The 20,223-nt window shown below is 45.9% G+C and overlaps 1 protein-coding gene across 2 annotated transcripts in view; it reads left to right on the top strand.

Moving 5' to 3' along the window:
* The window catches only part of INTS9 (integrator complex subunit 9), a 1,072,683-nt gene that overhangs the window by 169,331 nt on the left and 883,129 nt on the right, over positions 1-20,223 (top strand). The window contains exon 3 of one of the 2 annotated variants that reach the window (XM_069605699.1): positions 8,384-8,469. The exons of the other annotated variant lie outside the window; for it this stretch is intronic. Within the exon in view, the coding sequence (XP_069461800.1) occupies positions 8,384-8,469 (86 nt within the window). The remainder of the gene's footprint in view (positions 1-8,383; positions 8,470-20,223) is intronic. 2 annotated transcript variants of the gene reach the window in all.

The raw sequence follows: 20,223 nt of genomic DNA, 5'->3' as shown, positions 1-20,223 counted from the left end.
CTTCTGCGGGATGGAGAGGAAAGGAAGAATACCTCTGAGGAGGTTCAGCTGGTAGTGTGCCGCCTTAGAGACGTCAGAGATGTGAGGGGATAAGGAGCGTGTGAAGTCGAAGATGACCCCAAGTTTTTTAGCCTTGCAGGTGGGAGCAGGAAGAGGGCCAAGAGAGGCCGGCCAGAGAGCTACAGGAAAGGATGGAGCGGGTGTGCTGATGAGGAGAATCTCAGTCTCACTGGCATTAAGGCAGAGGTCATTGGCAGCATACCACTCCTGGATAGCAGACAGACAGTCAGAGATGAGGGAAGGAGAGGAGTGGGATTTCCACGATGAGAGGGCCACTGTTTGTTTGGCCCTGAGGTCTAGTAGCTCTTGCGAGAACCATGAGTTTGCGTGTTTCTTGTTTCTAGCTTTTTTAGGCAGAAGGGGAGCAATGATGTCCAAGGCAGTATTTATCGTCGTTTTGTACAGGTCACCTAACTTCACAGGGTCTGAGAGGAGAAAGGGGGTTTTAGTGCTTGTGCTGCCTCAAGAAGAGGGATAAGCCTTTCCTTCGTGAAGAGCCTGGAGAATCTGGCCAACGCTGGGGGAAATGGTTTAGTAGGTAGGGGTTTGATTCCTATGGGGATGTAGAAGTGTACGAGGTGATGGTCTTTCCAAGGGCATGGGGTGTTGGAGCTGATATCGACGGTAAAGTTGTGGTCAGCTATCAAGTCAAGTGTACGTCCTTTGCTATTGGTAGGGTCAGTAAATCTTTGAATGAAGCCCATGTTGAGGAGTGCTTTGTTCAGGGCTTTGCTTTGTTTATCTTTGCGTCTTTGAGACCTACGTTAAAGTCTCCTAGGATGATGGACCTGGTGTTATTTTTCCGTTTTTCTCCAACTCGGTGTAGGAGGTTGTCTTGGAATTCAAATAGAGGGCCAGGGGGGCAGTAGATAACATGTAGAGTGATGGTGTCATTGGGAGATAGAGCAAGTTTGACTGTTAGAGAGTCTGTGTGGTCATCTACTGATGAGCCGATTAGTCTAATGGCGATAGTGTCTTTGGCGATGAGCGCTACTCCACCACCTTTGCATTGTGGAACATGGAGTATCCAGGGGGAAGTGCAAGGTTGATAGATTACTGTGGCGGCATGTAACCAGGTTTCTGTGAGGGGGAGGATGTCAAGGTTGAGATTGGTGATCAAGTCGTGGATTTCAGTGGCGTGGGCTGGGAGAGAGCGAGTGTTGATCATGGCGTAGTTAAGTTGTGTGTGTGTGGTTGAAGTGGGGGTGGATTTCTCAGTGTGGCTGTGCATGGAGGTCTGATGGGCTATAGGGATGTGCGAGGTGGTGGATGGGGGCATGACAGGGTTGGGTTTAGTGGTGTTATGGACATGTCTGGTGCGGGTTTGTAGGAGCTGGTTTCTGAGTGGTGTGGGCCTTGGGAGTGTACTGGGTTTAGTTATAAGTGTAGGGTGTGTGTGAGAGTGTTGCTTGGTGGGTTGCTGTGTGGTGTGGTAATCACTTCTGAGTAGGCGAGAGTGAAATTGTGTAGGGCGATGGGGCGCATGAAAAAGGTGGTAGAACGTGGGAGGTATGTTTGCTAAGTGTGGGCGTGGGTTGTTCTCTAGGGGTGGGTGGCATGCTGGGCCAACTAGGTGATTTTACCTGTCGTGGGGTTACTGGCTGGCATAGTGAGCGAGCTGGGATACCTGAAATTACTGTTCCCGCAGGGGATCAGCAGGCTGGTCAGTAGAGTGTCTTGGGGAGGGCAGATTTAAAGTTCAGGTAATAGGCTAAACAACAGGGTGCAGCATAGGCTGTAGGCTATTCCAACCTTAGCTCAGTGTTAGTTTGTTGTCCATAAGAACACCCAGGTCCTTTACTATCATTGATGGAGCTGGCGCTGTACCAAGTTCCATCGGCCATGGGATGTAGTGATTGCTTTCTCTGCTTTTGGATATGATCATTATTTCTGTTTTCCCTGGATTGAGTTTACGGTTGTTCCAGCCGTAGAGTTCTTGTAGGCAGAGTTCCAGCATTGTGTTTTCTTCATGTGTGTCTTGTATTTTGTAGACTATTTGTGTGTCGTCGGCGTAGTTGTAGCATGTGAGCTTGTGTCTTTTAATTAGCTTGATTAATGGTGATTAATGGTGCCAGGTATATGTTGAAAAGTATTGGGTAGAAATGTGATCCTTATGGTACTCCGCAGGTGGTTTTGTTTGAGGTGGATTTGTATTGTTTTAGCCATATGGTTTCTGTTTGGTTTGTTAGGAAGGATTTAATCCATAGTAAGGCTAGTTCGGTGATTCCTATTTCTTCCACTCTCCGGATGAGGATGTCATGGTTGACTGTGCCAAGTGCTGCGGATAGATCCAGAAGTATTAGCGCTGTGGTTTTTGTGATGCTGGGAATGCATTGGAGGGACAGGGCCTCCCTGTCCTTGTTATGTAGTCCTTTTTCATGCGTGTTCTGTATTGTTCTCTGCCTAGGAGTCCATGTGGGACTCACTTATGGCACCCATGGGTGAGGGGGTACAACCATGTGCTCCTAGTGTATGTTTTTGAGCACCTGTGTGTGGCCCACAGAGCAGGGTATGGGCTGGTGGCAGCTCCATGCTTAATTTGCCAGGTGCTCGGAGTATCCTCCATTTTGGGATACCCAAGCCCTGCCATTGGAATCAGTTGATTCCTGATAGAAGACAAAATGGCCCCTCTGGCCTCTTGCTTTCTATTGCCTGTTACCTTGTTTTTCCCAAAGCCCTGGGAAGCACTGACTCTGTCCCTTCCCCCTCACTGGCTGTTGGGTGGAAGTTCCTTATATGGTATTGTGGGGAAGTCCAGGCCGGACTGGCTGGAGCCTTCCCAGTGACTGTATGTTGTGGGTGGGATCTGGGTGAATGGAGTGTGTGCACAATACGCACTTCATGTTATGGGTGTCTGGTTTCTGGTATGTAATACAATGAATAAGACAGCCCTAGGCTGAAACTGGTATGGAACGCAGTGTGGAGTGCTGAATGGCTGGGTACTTGTCCCAATACACATTACTTGTTGCGAGTATCTGGAGGGAGGAGAATGGCCTGAATGCACTGTGAGCCTGATTGGCTGCCTGCATGAATGCCCTTCTGAGTGATTGGTTGCCTGAGTGTGACCCAGCAGAATGAATGAGAGACCAAACAGTATATCTGCAGGCCTCTCACTGCTAAAATTTGTTCAGAAGCTGAAGTCGAAACTTGATGCTTGATCTCGACCACTCAGCCTGAAGAAGAAGGTTGACTACTGTTAACTTCACCGCAGTCTGAAAGCCACCATAACACTGAGACTGATCGAGAGAAGACCTGGCTAGGAGACCTCTTCGCGAGCTACGAGGGTCCATCGTGCACCTCTAACCTTCGCCGAAGCGCCCTGGGAGCCAGCCTTCGAAAGACTGTTAACCGGGGACGGGACCGCTGAGGAGAATGAAGAGAAGCACCGGACAGCCGTCCACCGTTGTCGACCAGGGTTCGCAGGTTTGCTATAATCGCTGGAGGCCCGTCAAAGATTTGTTGCCCAGAAGCGTGAAGCTCTTGATGCCGAGCCACCGACAACCGGAGCTGCAACGTTCCATTGATTAAGACACTTTGAATTTATGGATGCTTTCGCCAGCACCGCCGACCGATTCGTCCCGCCAGAGAAAGTCAAGGTCGCTGACACGCAAAGGAGTATGCGCCGGTGGGTTTTCTTCCACCCGAAGACCGCAGAGATGCCGGACGACTCGACGCCCTTGCTGGGCCAAAGTTCTTCATAGACTCTTTGCAGCAACTAACTATCTCCTTTGAGGTGCACCGCACGCCTCATCTTCGCAGGACGTCCCCTACCAATCATTGACGAGCACCGCCAGGACCGAAGCTGCTGCCTCAACGCCGTTGTTCACCACTTGTTCGAGGGATCTCGATGATCCGTGGCTCCTGCCTTAAAGGGAGCCGCTCAAGAAGGATCCGTCGATGACCCGACGTCAATCTACTTTTCCAGGTACATTGGGGTGGTAGAACTATTTAGAAGGAAATAAGATTCATATAAACAATACATGGACTGGGCTTGTATTATATCTTTATTTACAGGTTGCTCACACAGAACTGTGTCTAGGTAATCAAAGCCAGTATTATGCCTATTTGTTTAACCAACATGCTTTCCTCTTATGTCTGTTGTTGGTTCACTTTATTAAGTGATTTGTAGGACATTTGAACTGAGAACAGTTAATGCATTTTAATGGAATCAAAGCATAATTGTGGTACCACATAGAAACTGTATATATTTGCCATTTTAGATTAACCTGAGCACAAAGTGTGTTATTGTGATTGTGTATAGAACCTTGAACATTATTTATATAAAGACTTTGTTATCACTAACATATTGTGTGGACATTCCTTTTTGGCTGCTTGGGGACTACACTGTACTTAAGATCCAGCCTGCATCACTTCCTGAAAGCTTAAGCCTTGATTGCGCATCCACGATACCAAATTGAGAATCTTGGCTGGGGTGCTTGTGCCTCTACTCTGCCATATAGAGAGCAGGAGTACAGATACCCCCTCTCCAGTCTTTACAGTTTTGTCTGAATCTGCATTCGCCTTTAGATCGTCCCAGATTGAGAGCAGTGCCATATCCGTTCCTCTCATCGATTTGAGGCCTACTTGTGCCTGACCCAGCAGTAGGTGTTCTTATATGAATTCTTGTGTTATTCTATAGACGTATGTTTCAAGCAGTTTCGCTGGATATAGGATGTTGGAGATGGGTCTGTAGTAGTTGGAAAGGTCCTCCATGTTGCCTCATGTGTCCTTGAGGAGCGGCTTGATGTATGCCAATTTGAAGGATCATGGTACTTTCCCTGTTGAAATTGATTAGTTGAAAAGATTTCTGTAGTATTCCATGGGTGTTCCTTGTGTGAGGATTGATTTGTGTATGAATGTGGGCCAGTGATCCATTGGGGAGCCTGCTTTGTTGCTATTGTTTACCAGCTTGACAAATGTCCCTGCTGATATTTGGGGGGTAGTTTCGGAGTTTGTTCTGGTGGTCCTCGGATGGGTGGGTGGGTTGCATATCAAGTTTGCTTTGTCTGCTTTGTATGATCTGTTGAATGGTGCTGATTTTGTTTTTGAAGTGGTCTGCAAAGTCATTGCATAGTTTCAGTGAGGGTATAGGTGTGTTGTTGCAGCTAAGGGGGGGGCTTCTAATTTTTTCATTTATGATTTTAAACCAATCTTTTTTGGGGTGTTGGGAGCTTTGGTGATTCTGTTGTCGAAGTATTTCTTTTTGGCTTTTTGGATTTCCTTTATGTATGTGGATTTGGTGTTGGAATTCAAATTTCTTGACCCGGTCATTTTTATTCCCTATTCTACTTCAAGATTCCTGTTTTTCCTTTTCATGGCGCTGAGTAGCAGGGTAAACCATTTTGATGTTGCTCTTGTGCACAATGGGGTGAAAGGTTTTTCCTTGCAGATCTCTCTTGTTCTGGTGATCCACTTGTGGAGTAGTTCTGTTTTTCTGTCAAGGTTACCTTCATCAATTTTTTTTGCCGTTGGTTTGTTGATTTCCAGTAGTTCAATTAGGTTGCTATTTTTGATTGTCCTCCAATTTCTTTTCATGATAGTCGGTAGTTTGTTTGGTGGTTTGGCTGTTGGTGTAGCCAGCGTGATCACAAAGGGGATAATGAGGTGGTCGCTCCAGAGGATCTGTATTGGTGGTGCCGTGGTTATGAGGTTTTTTGTTTTGGCGAACATTGCGTCAGTGTAGTGTATGTCCAGCCACGTGAGTTGCTCCTTTGACTAACTGATGTCATTTCATTGTCTTCAGTTGTTTGGCAAATTAATTCTGTGCATTTGTGGTCTCTTCATCAAACCAGATGTTGAAATCACCAAGGAGGATTATCAGGTGTTCCTGTTCGATGACTAGGTTGGGATTGCCTTTGTGAAGGCGTCCACGAAGGATTCATCGTATGTGAGTGGTATATACCAGAATTGATTTGAGGTTTGTTTTAAGGTTTGTTGATAGGCGAAGGATTAGGAATTTGCAGTTTTCAATGCCTAATGGGTCTTCTGTTTTGATTTTCAGGTGTTCCTTTTATACTATTGCCAGTCCTCCTCCTCTTTTGTTTTTCCTGTTTGCTTGTGAACACTTGAAGTTGTCAGGGAGGCAGTTATGGAGTGTGATTTTGTCATTGTATTCTAGCCATGTTTCGGTTATGAATAAGATGTCAATACTTCAGTCGGACAGGGAGTCGTATATCTCGGTGGCATGTTTGGACATTGAGCTGGCGTTGATTAGATTGCAGTGGATCTTGTTGATGTCGTTAGGTTTGTTTTTTGATCCTTGTATTCTCTTGCGGATGTTCATTCCGAGTGCTTCTTTATTGTTGTTGCAGACTGATAGGGGTTCAGTGGAGGCTGCTTCGTCGTTGAGGCAGTCTGTTAGATTCATCGTTGGGTTGGTGAATTGTACAGCTTCATCATCTTTTGTGTTTTGATGTGGTTGTTGACGGTGCACTTGTGTTTTTGTGAGATATGGAGTAAAGCGTAAGGAACTCATGGTGTCAACAGTAAAGACAGACACAAGTGATCACAGTTCAAGGGTGTATATTAAACTGTATAAATTGGTGAGAAAAACACCTAATCTAAACCAAAATCTAAGATGGGAGCAAGCTACGACCATCAAATAATCATAAGGCAGTCCTAGTGGCATCTTGTCAAATAAAAAGGGCCTATACTAAAAAAATCTATTGCTAATCCTTACCGCTATGTAACAAAATAGTGTGGGATATAATTATCACAAAATGATAAGTCAGGATGTTATACCTGGGGTGTCTCTTCCCCACGTTTTTAGCACGGGACAAGGTGGGACTGTTGAGCACATCACACTCCTGGGATTCTCCAGCACCAGGTTACATTTCCTTTCAGCGATATGAGGACCTTCGGTGGTCAAGTCTCTTTTCTACAAAGTCTCTTGCCTCCGAGGGTCAGATGTGTCAAAAATAACAATAAAAGTTCCTCTACGTAATCTTTTATGTTGGGTGATGACTCTTCACCTCTGGATCCCCCTCAACTGGGCTCGGATCCTCTTGAATGTTAGCCTCCCTCCGTCGGGTTCACTACGGCCTTTCACTCTAAATCTCTTCACCTGTAGTATTCACAAGTCTCAATGTCCTTTTAAACAACCTTTCACTATGGACATCCCTCAGCCGGGTTCACTTTTATCAACACAATGTTCACACGGTTATCGTGCATCACCCCGCTTTGCAGGCATCCCTCAGCCGGGTTCACATTTGCCAGCTACACAGTTCACTTTGCTTTATCACAATGTGGGATTTACTTCCCTTAGCTTTTCTCTTGGTTACGGGTCAAAGACTTTCGATCGTACAACGGGTTTTACTCGACCCTTGTAGGACCACTTTGACTTCCTATGTCGGGCTCTCATGAGGCCTCCTGGTATCTGTAGTTTTTACAAAAGGGGACCACCAGAGTCTTTTGAATAAGTGCCCACTTGGCACCGGACCACTCTTCAGCTGGTGTTTTCCTGGGTTTTAAAAGTTCAGCAACACAAGTTCTTTGTGCATAAATTCTTTCAATTCTTGGTCTATTATCGGTTCTCCCTCCGACTCACAGGCTGCGCTGAACTCTTTGGCGTTTCTTGTCTCTGGAGTCCAGGACGGCACCACGGTAGCAAGCGCCTCTATCAGCCTTGGTTATCAGTGTGGGAGGGACCCGCGCACCGTTGACATCTGTTACACCACATGCTAGCTGTGGTTCATTGTCTTATAATTCCTCTTTCGGAGGCTTTGCGGGTCTGGGTGGAAAAAAAGGGCAAGGACATCTCCTTCCTTGTCGTCCTTTCCAGTCGTGCTGCCTTTCTCCTCCTCTTGAACTGCCGTTCTGGAACAACCGCCTCCTTGTCTGTGTTGCCTCACTCAAAGTATGCTCTCATGCTCCACCTTTTATCCCTGTGGGGAAGGGAAAGGGCCTTCCGGTGTGTGTAGTTATTGTCAATGGCCTGACCCTGCCCAACCATTGTGTTGGGACATGTCGGGTAAATGGCCCTGGTGTTAGTCCGTTGTCTTTCATGGTGTAAGAAAGTGTTCGTGACGAAAAGGGGATGGCGGGTAGAACTTCTGAATATCCTATGGGGTAGGATGGGGGAAAAGGTGTTATAAGGAAGGGGGTACCGCATCTCACCCGTCGGTGTTCCACCTCCACTCCCTGATGACCCTCCATCGAGGTGATCCTCCCGCACTGGTCCACTCCCAGGAACTGGATCCAATAGCCATAGCTGTGTCCTGGCCACCTGAATGACAGATCCCCAGGGACTAGCGGGTGAGACACCTTCAGGTTTCTCACAAAATGCATTGGTATTTTACCTTTCTCTTCTAGGGTTTTTTTGCAGGGTTCCAACAGGATCTCAGCGTGTCTGGACAGGTCGGTGGCGTTGAAGTGTCGAGGTTCTGTTGTTGTTGCGGGATACGGTGTAAGGTATAAGGATTTATTTCTAAGTCTGGGCATTTTGTGGTCCGTTTGGGTAAGGGGGTTACAGGGGCAGTAGCCCACCTGTAGGGCCTTATGTTTGGATAGCCTTGAGTTTTATCCTCTTGCTTTGTGATCGCTGGATGCGCTTTGAGGGTGGCTGTCCAGTTAGTAGGTTAGATTCAGGTGTTCCTTTATGGGTGTATTGTCTAGGCGTGGCGCTACGCGTTGGATGCCATAACGCAGATGGGTATGGGAGGGCAACCACGGGATGCTGGTTAATTTGGGCAGTGACCTAGCTATAGCTATTAGCTGTCAGCGATTTCTAGGTGTTCCTCGGTGACAGGAGGGCCTAGGGTTCAGTGACGGTGGGCAATGAGATAATACACCTAGGACTGAGAGTCCTTGACAGAGGGAAAAAAGCCTAGGTTTCACAAACGGGTAGGCAGTGCCAAAACTACACCCAAATACGAGACTTCTAGACAGTGGGAGAGAGCCCTAGGTTTCACAAAATGGCAGGCAGTGGCAGAACTGAACCCAGACTTGAGGTTCCTGGATAGTGGGAGAAAAGGCCTAGGTTTCACAATACAATCGATACTTCAATGGTAGCATGTAGATGTCCTGGGAGTGTATGTTTAATGATCAAATTACTTATTGCAAGACGTTGTAGCCGTTAATAGTAGTTCTCCCTACCTTGTCAGTTGATGCAGGCTGGCAGTTGTGCCCTCCTCTTTTGGTGCGTGTGGGTACTGTCCGAAGGTGCCTGCACTGTTGGTGGGTGGGTTGGCAGCTGCTTTGGGAATATGCAGGGATTGCCACTGAAGTCCGGTGTAGGGTTGTGAGTGCTGCCTTACCTGTTGCTTGATCTCGGCGCGGTATGGGGTCCGGGCAGAGGGGCAGGAGATACAGTCGTTGCCCAGGTACAAAATATGTTGGTGGGGTTTGGGGTTATGCTTTGGTGCTAGTGAATGGGGATTATACTTTTAGTGGTTTGCAGCTGCTTCCCCTGCTGATACCAAGTACAAAAAAGGGGTTTTTCTCTGAGTCTGAAATTCTGGGGTCTACTTATTGACTGAAGTAGGCCTAGACCTCTTTTATTATGTCACATGCATGCAAGAAAACTCTAAATATAGTAGTACTCTGGAAATTGAGAAATTCAGACAATAATAGATGTAAATCATACAGCTTTTGTTTTATTTTGCTGTTGAATGCATTTCATAGTCATGCATTTATAATGTTTGTGATTTTTTTTTAGAAAGTAAAAGGTACAGTACATTAAGGGTAGTTAGTCTTTAGTCTTCACAAGTCCTTAAAGGATAGTTCCGGGACTTTTTTTTTATTGTTCCTATGGTTCGGCCATGTGTTTTTAAGCATAAATCGGTAGATCGTAGAAAACTTTCCTATGGACCTTACCCGACTTTTCGTCCATTAACGCACTCGAAATCAGCCGCCATTTTCTGATAATCCTATCATTTCCCCCCATCGCCCTGGCTCACCTGCTTTTGCGGCACTAAATCAAATCCCCCGCCCCTGAGCCTGACATCAGCAGACGCGTACCGCCCATTTCCCAACGCCAAAGCACGTTTCGTGTCAACAATCGCTGCGCCTCAGCTAATGAAGTGTCGCCATGGAAATGGCAGGACGCCTCTTTCCTCAATAAGTATAAACACACCGTTTCACAACACACAGCAGCAGATTTTTGATTCCATTCCTCTCTCTGTGTTACTTTGAGTATTCTGTGACTCGTTTCTGTGCTCTGGTCAGCTACCTTCGCCGCTTCTAGGCCTTGTGAACACCTGTACCATCTCTGTAAATTATTTTACTTTCTTTACCACACAATGGCTACAATAATGCCGTATATGTACGAGCCCGAGTACACCGAGGAGGAACTACTGGAAAGGCAAGCACGCGGAAACGATGGGGATTCGGACGGCAGTTGGGAGGACCAGTCAACGGATGAAGAGCCTGGACCATGTCGCATGGACGGCGTCTCCACCTGGTGCACGTGCAATCGGTGCGAGCTAATGCCAACTGAGGAGGAGAACTGCTGCTGCCGTGAAAATTCCGGGTGCTTGGCCTACATTTCGGAAGGCGAGCCAAGTCCGCAATGCATCACCGAGCTGCCAGAGTTCAGGGAAGCATGCCTCTCACGGACCGTGTTGAGGATGATGATGGTGCTTATGCACGAACTTCGCGGCACTGTTCGTCCGCGTAATCCGAGTAACGAGTAAGTATACTCTGGTTGTGATGTCAGTGATGCCACTACTATGTCATGGTCGTCTCCCACATATAAAATTACATCTACATATCATGCACGACCACCGCCCCAATCCACCCCCCGCCCTATCAAAGGCAGTTCGCCAGTTCGCACCGGGGTACTTGTGCTGCCAAGTGGAGCTGTCAGGGAGCGATAAAGGCCAAGAGGTGCCAAAGACCATGTACACTTCAAAGTGGTCTATAGAGCATGGTTTGTTGTTCCCATGTCTACCTCCAGACCCCGTGTCTCCTGCCAAGCATCCCCCCTCACGCTGGACGGCCCCCTGCAATCCACATAAGTGTGTCTCCATTCACGAGTCTTCCTGTGTCTTGTCTGCACGACCACCGCCCCAATCCACCCCCCGCCCTATCAAAGGCAGTTCGCCAGTTCGCACCGGGGTACTTGTGCTGCCAAGTGGAGCTGTCAGGGAGCGATAAAGGCCAAGAGGTGCCAAAGACCATGTACACTTCAAAGTGGTCTATAGAGCATGGTTTGTTGTTCCCATGTCTACCTCCAGACCCCGTGTCTCCTGCCAAGCATCCCCCCTCACGCTGGACGGCCCCCTGCAAACCGCATAATGCCACGACATATACACGTCATTCATTCACAAACACACCCCTGTTTCGAATTCTTTATAACCCACTTCATATTTCTAATGAGCACTTCTTTGCGCTTTGCTAGTCAACCCGTGAAGGTGCTGGTTATCTGCTCTTCGTCTCTGTGAACTTCCGTGAACACTTCGAGGAAACTCCTCACTTTGCAACCTGTGAACTGCTCCCTGTTCTACGACAAGAAACTACTCTGATCCCTGCATCTAACTGTTTGTTCGTCAAGGTAAGGCCATGTACCATAATCATTTTGCTTCCAATTTCTTTTCGTTCAAGACAGTACATGCAAGGAACTAGTCACATGTTCTGAGTTTACATTGGTATTCATAGAGAATTGTTGATCTTTACTTTTCAGAACTTTCCACAATGCCTGCCTGTTCCATTGGCGGTTGCCCTTCGAAGACCCATAATAAATCTGAAGGTACTATAATGCATGTTTTCCCTAAGACAATAGATCAGATAAGAGAATGGGTCCGATATTGCGGATATCCACCATCTGAGCTTGAAAGTAGAGTCCTAGAAGTCTTTGCGGACAAGAGGGGTGATCGATACCGCATCTGCAGCAGGCACTTTAGCTCAGACATGTACTCCACATCATTGCTAATAAAGAAGAACACACCGCGAGCGAGGCGAAAATTGCTCTCAACCGCTATTCCCACTCTATTCGTCCACATCCCTCCACTGGTGAGTCAAGTTTACGTATTTATCTCTCGGCCTTGCGGTAGTGTGTAGCATTAGCTAACAATAATTTCCCCATTTATGTATCCACTCAATATGAAGGCGGAAGATTCTCCATCCGTGTCGTTATTGCAGTCATCGGCCACTTCGAGCGCCTATCGGGTAATCTTACTTGGCTATTCTGCCACTGACTTGTTTTAGGCATGTAAATCAATAGTTTTAATTTATCGTGTAATTATTTTACCTAATGGTACACCCTTGTACTCATCCTCTAGTCTTTGTTTTCAGTTATAATTAATGTTATCCAAAATAATGCAAGTACTGTCTTTCAGGGAGATGCTGAGGAGTCCAACGTATTGACGACTACCGTTGATGTCACTCAGATGCTCGAGGTACGTTTCCGGACAGTTCCATCGATGGAGATCATCAGATCTTGCATTCTTGTAGCGTGATTGTTACACACAATGTTTCTTTCGTTTTTAGCCATTGATATGTCCTTCTGTCGTCGCCCGCCTATGTGTCTTCTTTTTTCAATATTGTGTTCATTACTAATGAAAGTCCTATGTTTCAGGGAGTCGATGGAGCATTAGTCCAAGAAGAAGGGGGAGCATGCAGTTACGGGTCGGCGCAACAGCTTGCAGAAGTGTGCACCGCAGTTACATCGTCCCTTGATGTTCTTATGCATTTCGAGGTATGGATACTGACAGTTCGATCAAGCGAAATCATATGACGTGATTACATCCGCTATACTTCCTTCTTTATTAACGCAAGTACTATGTTTCAGGGAGATGACGGACCTTCTTCTACAAGAACATCACCCCTAGTAGTTGAAGCAGATCTCTGGGTGGTGACACTTCCAACGATCGAGCAAATCGAATCATATTTACATATCCATTATTTATTTTAGACAACTGATCATTTGTGCAGGTCTATTTAGATGAGCCGTTGACGCCTGCACAAAGTTTCTGTTCTTTTTATCAAAATAGAAAATAATACTAATGCAATTACTGTGTTTCAGGGAGTCACTGAAGCATCATCTTCAATAATATCATCAATGGAAGTCTATGAGGAGCCCGAGGTATGGATCTTGACAGTTCCATCCAACTAGATCAACTATGCGTGAATAATTGTCGTTTGAATGTTCTACACAAAGCGTTCATTTGTGTTTTGCTATTGAGATGTACGTGGGTATTGGTCCCCAAGTACATTTTGTGTTTTCGATATTATTATACATACTAATGAAAGTTCTATGTTTCAGGAAGTCGATGGAGCGTCAGTGCGTGATGGATGTGCTTATCATTAAAATATAGTCGTTGCAGCGCAAGAGGAAGTGGAGACATGCACACACGAGTCGGAGCAACGGCGTCCTGAAGTTGAAGTTCGAGGCAAGAAAGTTTCAAAGAAAAGAAAGCAAAAGAAGGTTAGTGTCCTGGTCACTATATTATGTTGTTTTTCACTGTTAATAGTTCAATACTGTAAGTTGTGTTTAAACTGAACATCCCTTTTCCAATCTGTCCTCTAGTTGCGAGTGGGTGTACGAACTAGATCTACACAGACAGTGAAGCGAACGAGAGATGTTGCTTGTCAAACCTTTTGGCAGAGACTGGAGATGCATCGTGCCAATGGGAAGAATATGAAGTGATTGACAACGGAGCTATACCACCACCAGCCATTGATAGTGAATGTCCTCCTGGTAGTTCGGATGCAGTCGGAGATCAATTCACAGAATCCACACCCGCAAAAACTAAGACCGCGAGAAAGTTGAAGAAATTGTCTTATTCACCCATCGCCGGAGAAGGAACAGATGTTGCAATGGAAGAGAATGAAGTGGACTACAATGAAACACCATCAATATCACTGAACATAGCGGAAGACGATATCAGAGATTCTACCTTTCATGTGAGTGACATGTCCTCAACGTTACAGGCCGAACCAGCTGGGATGCAGAGTGACAGTATAAGGAAAGAGGCCAAATTCATTGTATTCGATAGTTGTTTGATTGATATTATTATTCGGTTGGAATGTGGGCATTCGGTAGGTGGGGAAGTATGTGGGGAGCCATTGATTAATGTGACTCGTGCAATTCGAGGCACTAACCTTAAAATACATGCCACATGTACAAAATATCATCCTTTCTCATGGTCTGCACAACCCATGCTGGGACAACTGCCTGCAGGCAATCTACTTTGTGCAGCGGCTGCACTTTTTAGTGGTTCAAGTTTTAAAAAATTAGAGTCTTTCTTTCAGTTTATGGGAATCCATTTCATTGCGAAAACTCAGTTCTACAAATACCAAACCGATTATCTATTTCCAGCCATTAGCGAAGCTTGGAGAATGGAAAAAATGTCTACTGATAGTACATTCGCGGGCAAACGGTTCAGGCTAGCCGGTGATGGACAGTGCGACAGCCCAGGATTTTCAGCCAAGTACTGCACCTACCACTTTCAGGACATGGAAAGTAAGAAAATTGTGAGTTCGGTGGTCGTGCAGGTGTCACAAAGTACATCCTCAGTGGCCATGGAGAAAGTTGGCTTTGTAGCATCATTGCAAGAACTACAATCGCGGGGAATGGTGATCGACCTGACAGCCACGGACAGACGCGTTTCAATTGCCAAGACAATGAGAGAAGAGTACAAAAATATAAATCACCAATTTGACGTTTGGCATCTTGCAAAAACAATCAATAAAAAAATGTCTGCTGCAGGTAATAAAAAAGAAATGCAAGGTATTTCACAGTGGTCCAAGTCAATCAGCAACCATCTTTGGTGGAGCTCAAAAACATGTGGAGGGTCGTTGGAAATTCTACTGGAAAAATGGCGGTCAGTAATGTTACACTGTACCAACGTTCACCGTTGGAACACAAACCAACATTTCCACAATTGTGAACATGGCCATTTGTCCACAGAGGAGGCACGGAAGAAGAAGTGGTTGATTCCTTCATCACCCACTCACAAAGCCATTGAAAAGATTGTATTTGATAAAACTATAACAAGAGATTTGAGGGGACTCACGGAATTCTGCCACACAGGAGATTTGGAGGTGTTCCACACTATGTGCCTAAAGTACAGGCCAAAACGATTGCATTTTGGCATGGAGGGCATGATAAATCGGACTCTTCTAGCGGTCTTGGCACATAACCATAATGTTGGCCGTCAACAAAGTAGGACGACCGGAACTTTAGGGACGCTTCGCTACAATAAGGCCTTCACTAAAAGAAGTAAACAATGGGTGATCAAACCAGTGTTTGAGGATATGCAATATGAGTTTATTGAGAGACTTATTGTTGACGTCCTAGATAGGCACATAAATGGAGTTGTGAACGAACCTGTGCAGGGGACAACTGCATTGCCACCCAACATTGCCTCTGTTCCATGTCCACCTAAAGAAGAGCTCATTGAGAAATACACATCACGGTTTAAATGATTGTAATTTGATTGTCTGTTCTCTCGAGTCTCCTCATGTCGCAGGCCCATTGAATATGTGTATCTATGTAATGTGTAAATAAAAGTGATTGCTCAGTGTACATGCAATGTGTCTATCCAACCAAACAGTAATATAAATCATTTTTCAAAAAATATAGAATGTCTCCGTATTTATGGTTCTCTGGGGCTGCAAAGCACGCAGACAAAATGCAAAGATGGAGTGTAAATTTCAAGTCCTGTGAGATGGCCTTACACTGAATGTAGCTAACTAGGAATGTGTGCTCGTTCAAAGTGAAGGTCAGCTGCTTTGATTTTTTGCTCGGGTGCCGGAATGGCCCACAACTCAGTATAAGGTTCTATTGTTATTTGACCTTGACAGGCCGGGACCATCCCGAAAGACTTCTTTTTGGGGGTGTGGGGCAATAACGTAAGAAACGATAATGAATATAATTTCAGAAACGAAAGCCATTTCATGTTCGTTCATTAGAAGAAATAACGTCGGCATAGAAGGAGTGGTATTTCGGGGCTGCCCTACGCACAGACACAATGGAAAATGCAAATATAATGTAAGTAACTCTTTAGATGAGTTTATACCGCAATTTAATTACTATACAGTAGCTTTAAAGACGGGTTAAGTTGTACTTGTTCGTTCTATGTGGCATATTGTTTTGTACCGCGCACTATCTTGAGGAGAACCATCTCCTTTCACGGAAGCACCTCAAAACCTTCCTCTTTGCTTCTGCTTTCTCTCTCCCTCTCCCCTGCTACAACTGGTCCACTGTCTGCGACCTCGGTCCTGGGCCCTTCCACTCTCCACCTGCACTGCCTCCCTGTCAACCCCTGCACTGGGGGACTGTCTCAGTATCCTACAGCCCCCACTTGACGTATAATACCCAGTTGCACTGTCCTAGCTATGAAATAATTTCCCGACCTAATATATAAAATGAATAATTTTAATAAAGATCTGATGGTGAGACTAATTTCATTTTTTATGTTTGTCAAACAGGTACATCATCCATTATTGTCTGTGTCACGAGTACCAGACACCGGCGGATGGGTTTTTCAACCGCCAGTTGCTTCTCCGCGTGAACAACGTTACCACCCATACCATTTTATGGGACGATCGCCAAGTACAAGTATGCCCTTACGCGGTACTAACGGCTAGATGCAAAATACAGACCGTTGTGGTGCCCTAGTGCCTCGTTGTTGGAACAGCCATGCGATTATCAGTGCGACCGAAGAGCTTATTTTATCGTAAACCAACACCCTGTGTACTGCACACGAACATCGCTTGCCTCAAGACGAACTATTTTGGATCGAGAGCAAAGAAAAATGCAAATCGCTGAATATTCTCAAAACATTTGATGTCAAATAAATGTACTTTGCCAAATGTACAATCTTGCCGTTTGCTTTTAAACCACAGTTTCATATTCCGAATTGTGGCGCTGTATTGTGAGATGATCTAAGACCCTGTGTACAGCAAAGGAACATCGCGTGCCTCAAAACGAACTTTTTGGAACGTGAGCAAATAAAAATGCAAATCGCTGAATATTCTCTAAACATTTGATGTCAAATAAATGTACTTTACCAAATTTACAATCTTGCGGTTTGATTTAAAAGTACAGTTTCATATTCCGAATTGTGGCGCGCCGTGTTGTGAGCTGATCTGTGTTTGTTTCCGGGTTCTGTGTGGAGTCGCGTAGAAGACGCCTGGGCGCGTTTGCCTACGCAGCACAGTCACGTCACGTCACGGATAGAGGCGGGGAATATGAATGTTTTGATAAAGTCTGTTTCAGGGGCGGGGGATTTGATTTAGTGCCGCAAAAGCAGGTGAGCCAGGGCGATGGGGGGGAAATGATAGGATTATCAGAAAATGGTGGCTGATTTCAAGTGCGTTAATGGACGAAAAGTCGGGTAAGGTCCATAGGAAAGTTTTCTACGATCTACCGATTTATGCTTAAAAACACATGGCCGAACCATAGGAACAACAAAAAAAAGTCCCGGAACTATCCTTTAATGTAACTGAGTTAGCAACTGAATTGTAAGATAAGATACCTGCAGACACCTCCTGGGGCTGCCTGAGGGGTTACCCTATGCCTTGGGGCCCTTCGCCGCAAGGACTGCCTATGCAGAGAGGGCTGCCCAGAAGGATATGCTCCAAGTAGGACCCCTGCCTAATTGCGGGGGGGGGGGGCGGGACACGAGGCAGAGAGAACAACACGGAAGAGGAGGCAAGGAGCACGCACAGCGCAGATGCAATCAACTTTTACAAGGAAATGCACATTCGGGAGCAGTGTGGGAGGGACAATGGGAGGACCAGGAAGCGGGGAATGCAAACGCTGAGGAGCGCACAGATGGTTCAAAATGCACAAATAAAGCCCCCAATGGAGGATTCAAAATAGGGGAATGACGGATGGCACTTACTCCGTTAAGAAATTGCAGATGAATACACTGAGTGCAGAGAGACCTTTTTTTGTGTGGTATTTGCACCGCAAGAACCCCTCCTAAATTTGAGGCACACTGCATTGCACTGCAAAGAACAATAGAGTTGTGGGTGGTTTGCAATCCACTTAGAGTTCTTAGGAAGCTGAGAGAAATGCTCACCCCACATACATGGGAGACCTGTGTGGGTGCATGCAAACCCCCTATTTTGCCTTCCAGTAGGGAGCTTGAGCAGAGAAGGCCACATGCTTGAACAAAGATAGGATGAAGCTGTGCAACAAGGGATGAGTTCTGCTTGACTCTAAGATGATGGATTGAGGTTTTAACCCTTTGTGTGTGTTTTGAGAAATAATTACTAGATTTGTTAGGTCGGGAGAAAGAATAAGCCTGCACATCTGTAGTCCCACTCTAGGTGATTAGAAACACCAGATAGAGAAAAGATAATGAAGGCTTCTCACTAATTGCTCAGTAAATCATCTGAGCAATCCCACAGGTTAGTAGGCACTTTAGGGATGAGATGAGTGTAAAAAGGGTCTGAGTGAAACGGGCCACGAGGGAGTTAGGATGGTGACCCAGAGAGGAGAGTGAGGAGACCCATATTACTGAGAACTGTACCTCAGTCCCTGTGCCAGGTGAGGCAGCAAGGAGGGATGGGATATAGAGCCCTCCTTGGGTATTATGAGAAACCAGAAGGTGTCTCAACCGCTAGTCCCTACAGATCTCTCTCTCAGGTGGCCAGGGCACGGCCATCGTCTGTGGATCAGGACCGTGGGGGTGGACCAGTACGGGAGGATCACCTGGGTGAGGGGTCCTCGGGGAGTGCGAGTGGGGCATCGGATGGTGAGAGGCGGTAGCCCTCTCTATCCTGTAATGCCTTTACCCCATCCTATCAGATAGGATATGTAGGAACTCTACCCTCCCGCCCCCTTTTCCTGCACAAACACTTTCACACGGACAGATCGATCTGGAAGAAAACAAACTAACACCCAAGCATCATACCTGACGTGTCCAAATACAATTGTCAGGCGAGGTCAGGCACTTGCAGACCATCACTCAAACCTGACTTCCATTAAGCTTCCCCACACGGAAAAGGTGGAGCACGAAAGCACACTCAGTGAAATCAACAGTCGGCGAATTCAGGAGACCGATACAAGACCGGTCTGTGTTGAAGCCAATGTTGCAAGCAGCAACATTGTATGGCGATGCTGGAATAAACATTGTTCAAACGCTTGTGTTAAAAAAGGCAAGTCAAGTTGAACTGATGAGGAGTGTTTGAACTTTGAAGAGACTTTGATACGATACCTTTGACAGAGTGGTCCGACACCGCGTGGGTGCTCAATCAAAGGTCTCTGTAAGGTGTCCAGCTGAGAAGTGGCAGAAGTGAAAGTTAAAAGAGACATATTAAGAAGGGAACAAAAAATTGTGACTTGAAGTGGTCCTGCGACGGGTAAAGATAAAATCCTGCATACAGTTGAAAGTCTCAGATTTTGTTATAGTAAAGAAAGTTTGAAAAATGAGATGCACTTGGTCCAGCCAATTGAAGATTTTGTGTTGAAGTAGGTCTGAGCCCGGCAGAAGGGGACCCGGGGTGAACAGTAAATCACCCGAGAAGCTGTGCATACGAGAATCCTGAAGGGAAAGGAACTTTGTTTGACGCACCAGGCCCTCTGAAATAAGAGACTTTGAATGGTAAAGAGACTTTGGCACAGAAGGTCCTCATACTGAGATTTTGAACTGCATCCTCGTGCTAGGAAAGCCAGAGTATGTGCTAAGCTAGAGTGTGCTGCATTGTCCTGTGCTAAAAACGTGGGGAAATGAAGCTAACGGCTCAACTATCCTGACATATCATTTCTTAAACACTTTTCTTTTGTATAACATTGTTTCCCACACCATTTATATTTAGAAGTAAGGATTGGCAATAGGTTTATTAGTATAGGCCTTTTATTTTGACAAGACTCTACTAGGACTGTGTTATTATTTGATGGGTGTCGCTTGCTTCCATATTTAGATTTAGGATTAGACAGGCGTTATTCAATCCCAATTGAAGTTCAATAACACCCTTGAACTGTGATCACTTGTGTCTGACTTCACTGTTTGATAGCATGCCTTGCTTACATTATATAGCCCAAATATTGGCCAGGATCTGAGATCACTATGGAGAGATGATTTGCTAGCCAGCTGTGGGGCTATCAGAGACCATGTCAGGAGCCAGTGAATCAGAGAGAGGGAAGAGTGGGCTTGCTGATCCTGCTGCGGGCTGTAACCCAAGAGATTGGCTGGTATGTTAAATAACTGCAGTCTGGGTTTGCTGGGAGGAGGGGCTGGAGAATTCTGCTGGTAATAGTTTTGGGTATCC

This window comes from Ambystoma mexicanum, chromosome 4p (assembly GCF_040938575.1).
Source record: "Ambystoma mexicanum isolate Mex_15411 chromosome 4p, UKY_AmexF1_1, whole genome shotgun sequence".
Lineage (NCBI taxonomy): Eukaryota > Metazoa > Chordata > Amphibia > Caudata > Ambystomatidae > Ambystoma > Ambystoma mexicanum.
The sequence above is the reverse complement of the archived record's forward strand: the minus strand, read 5'-3'. Positions and strand labels throughout refer to the sequence as shown.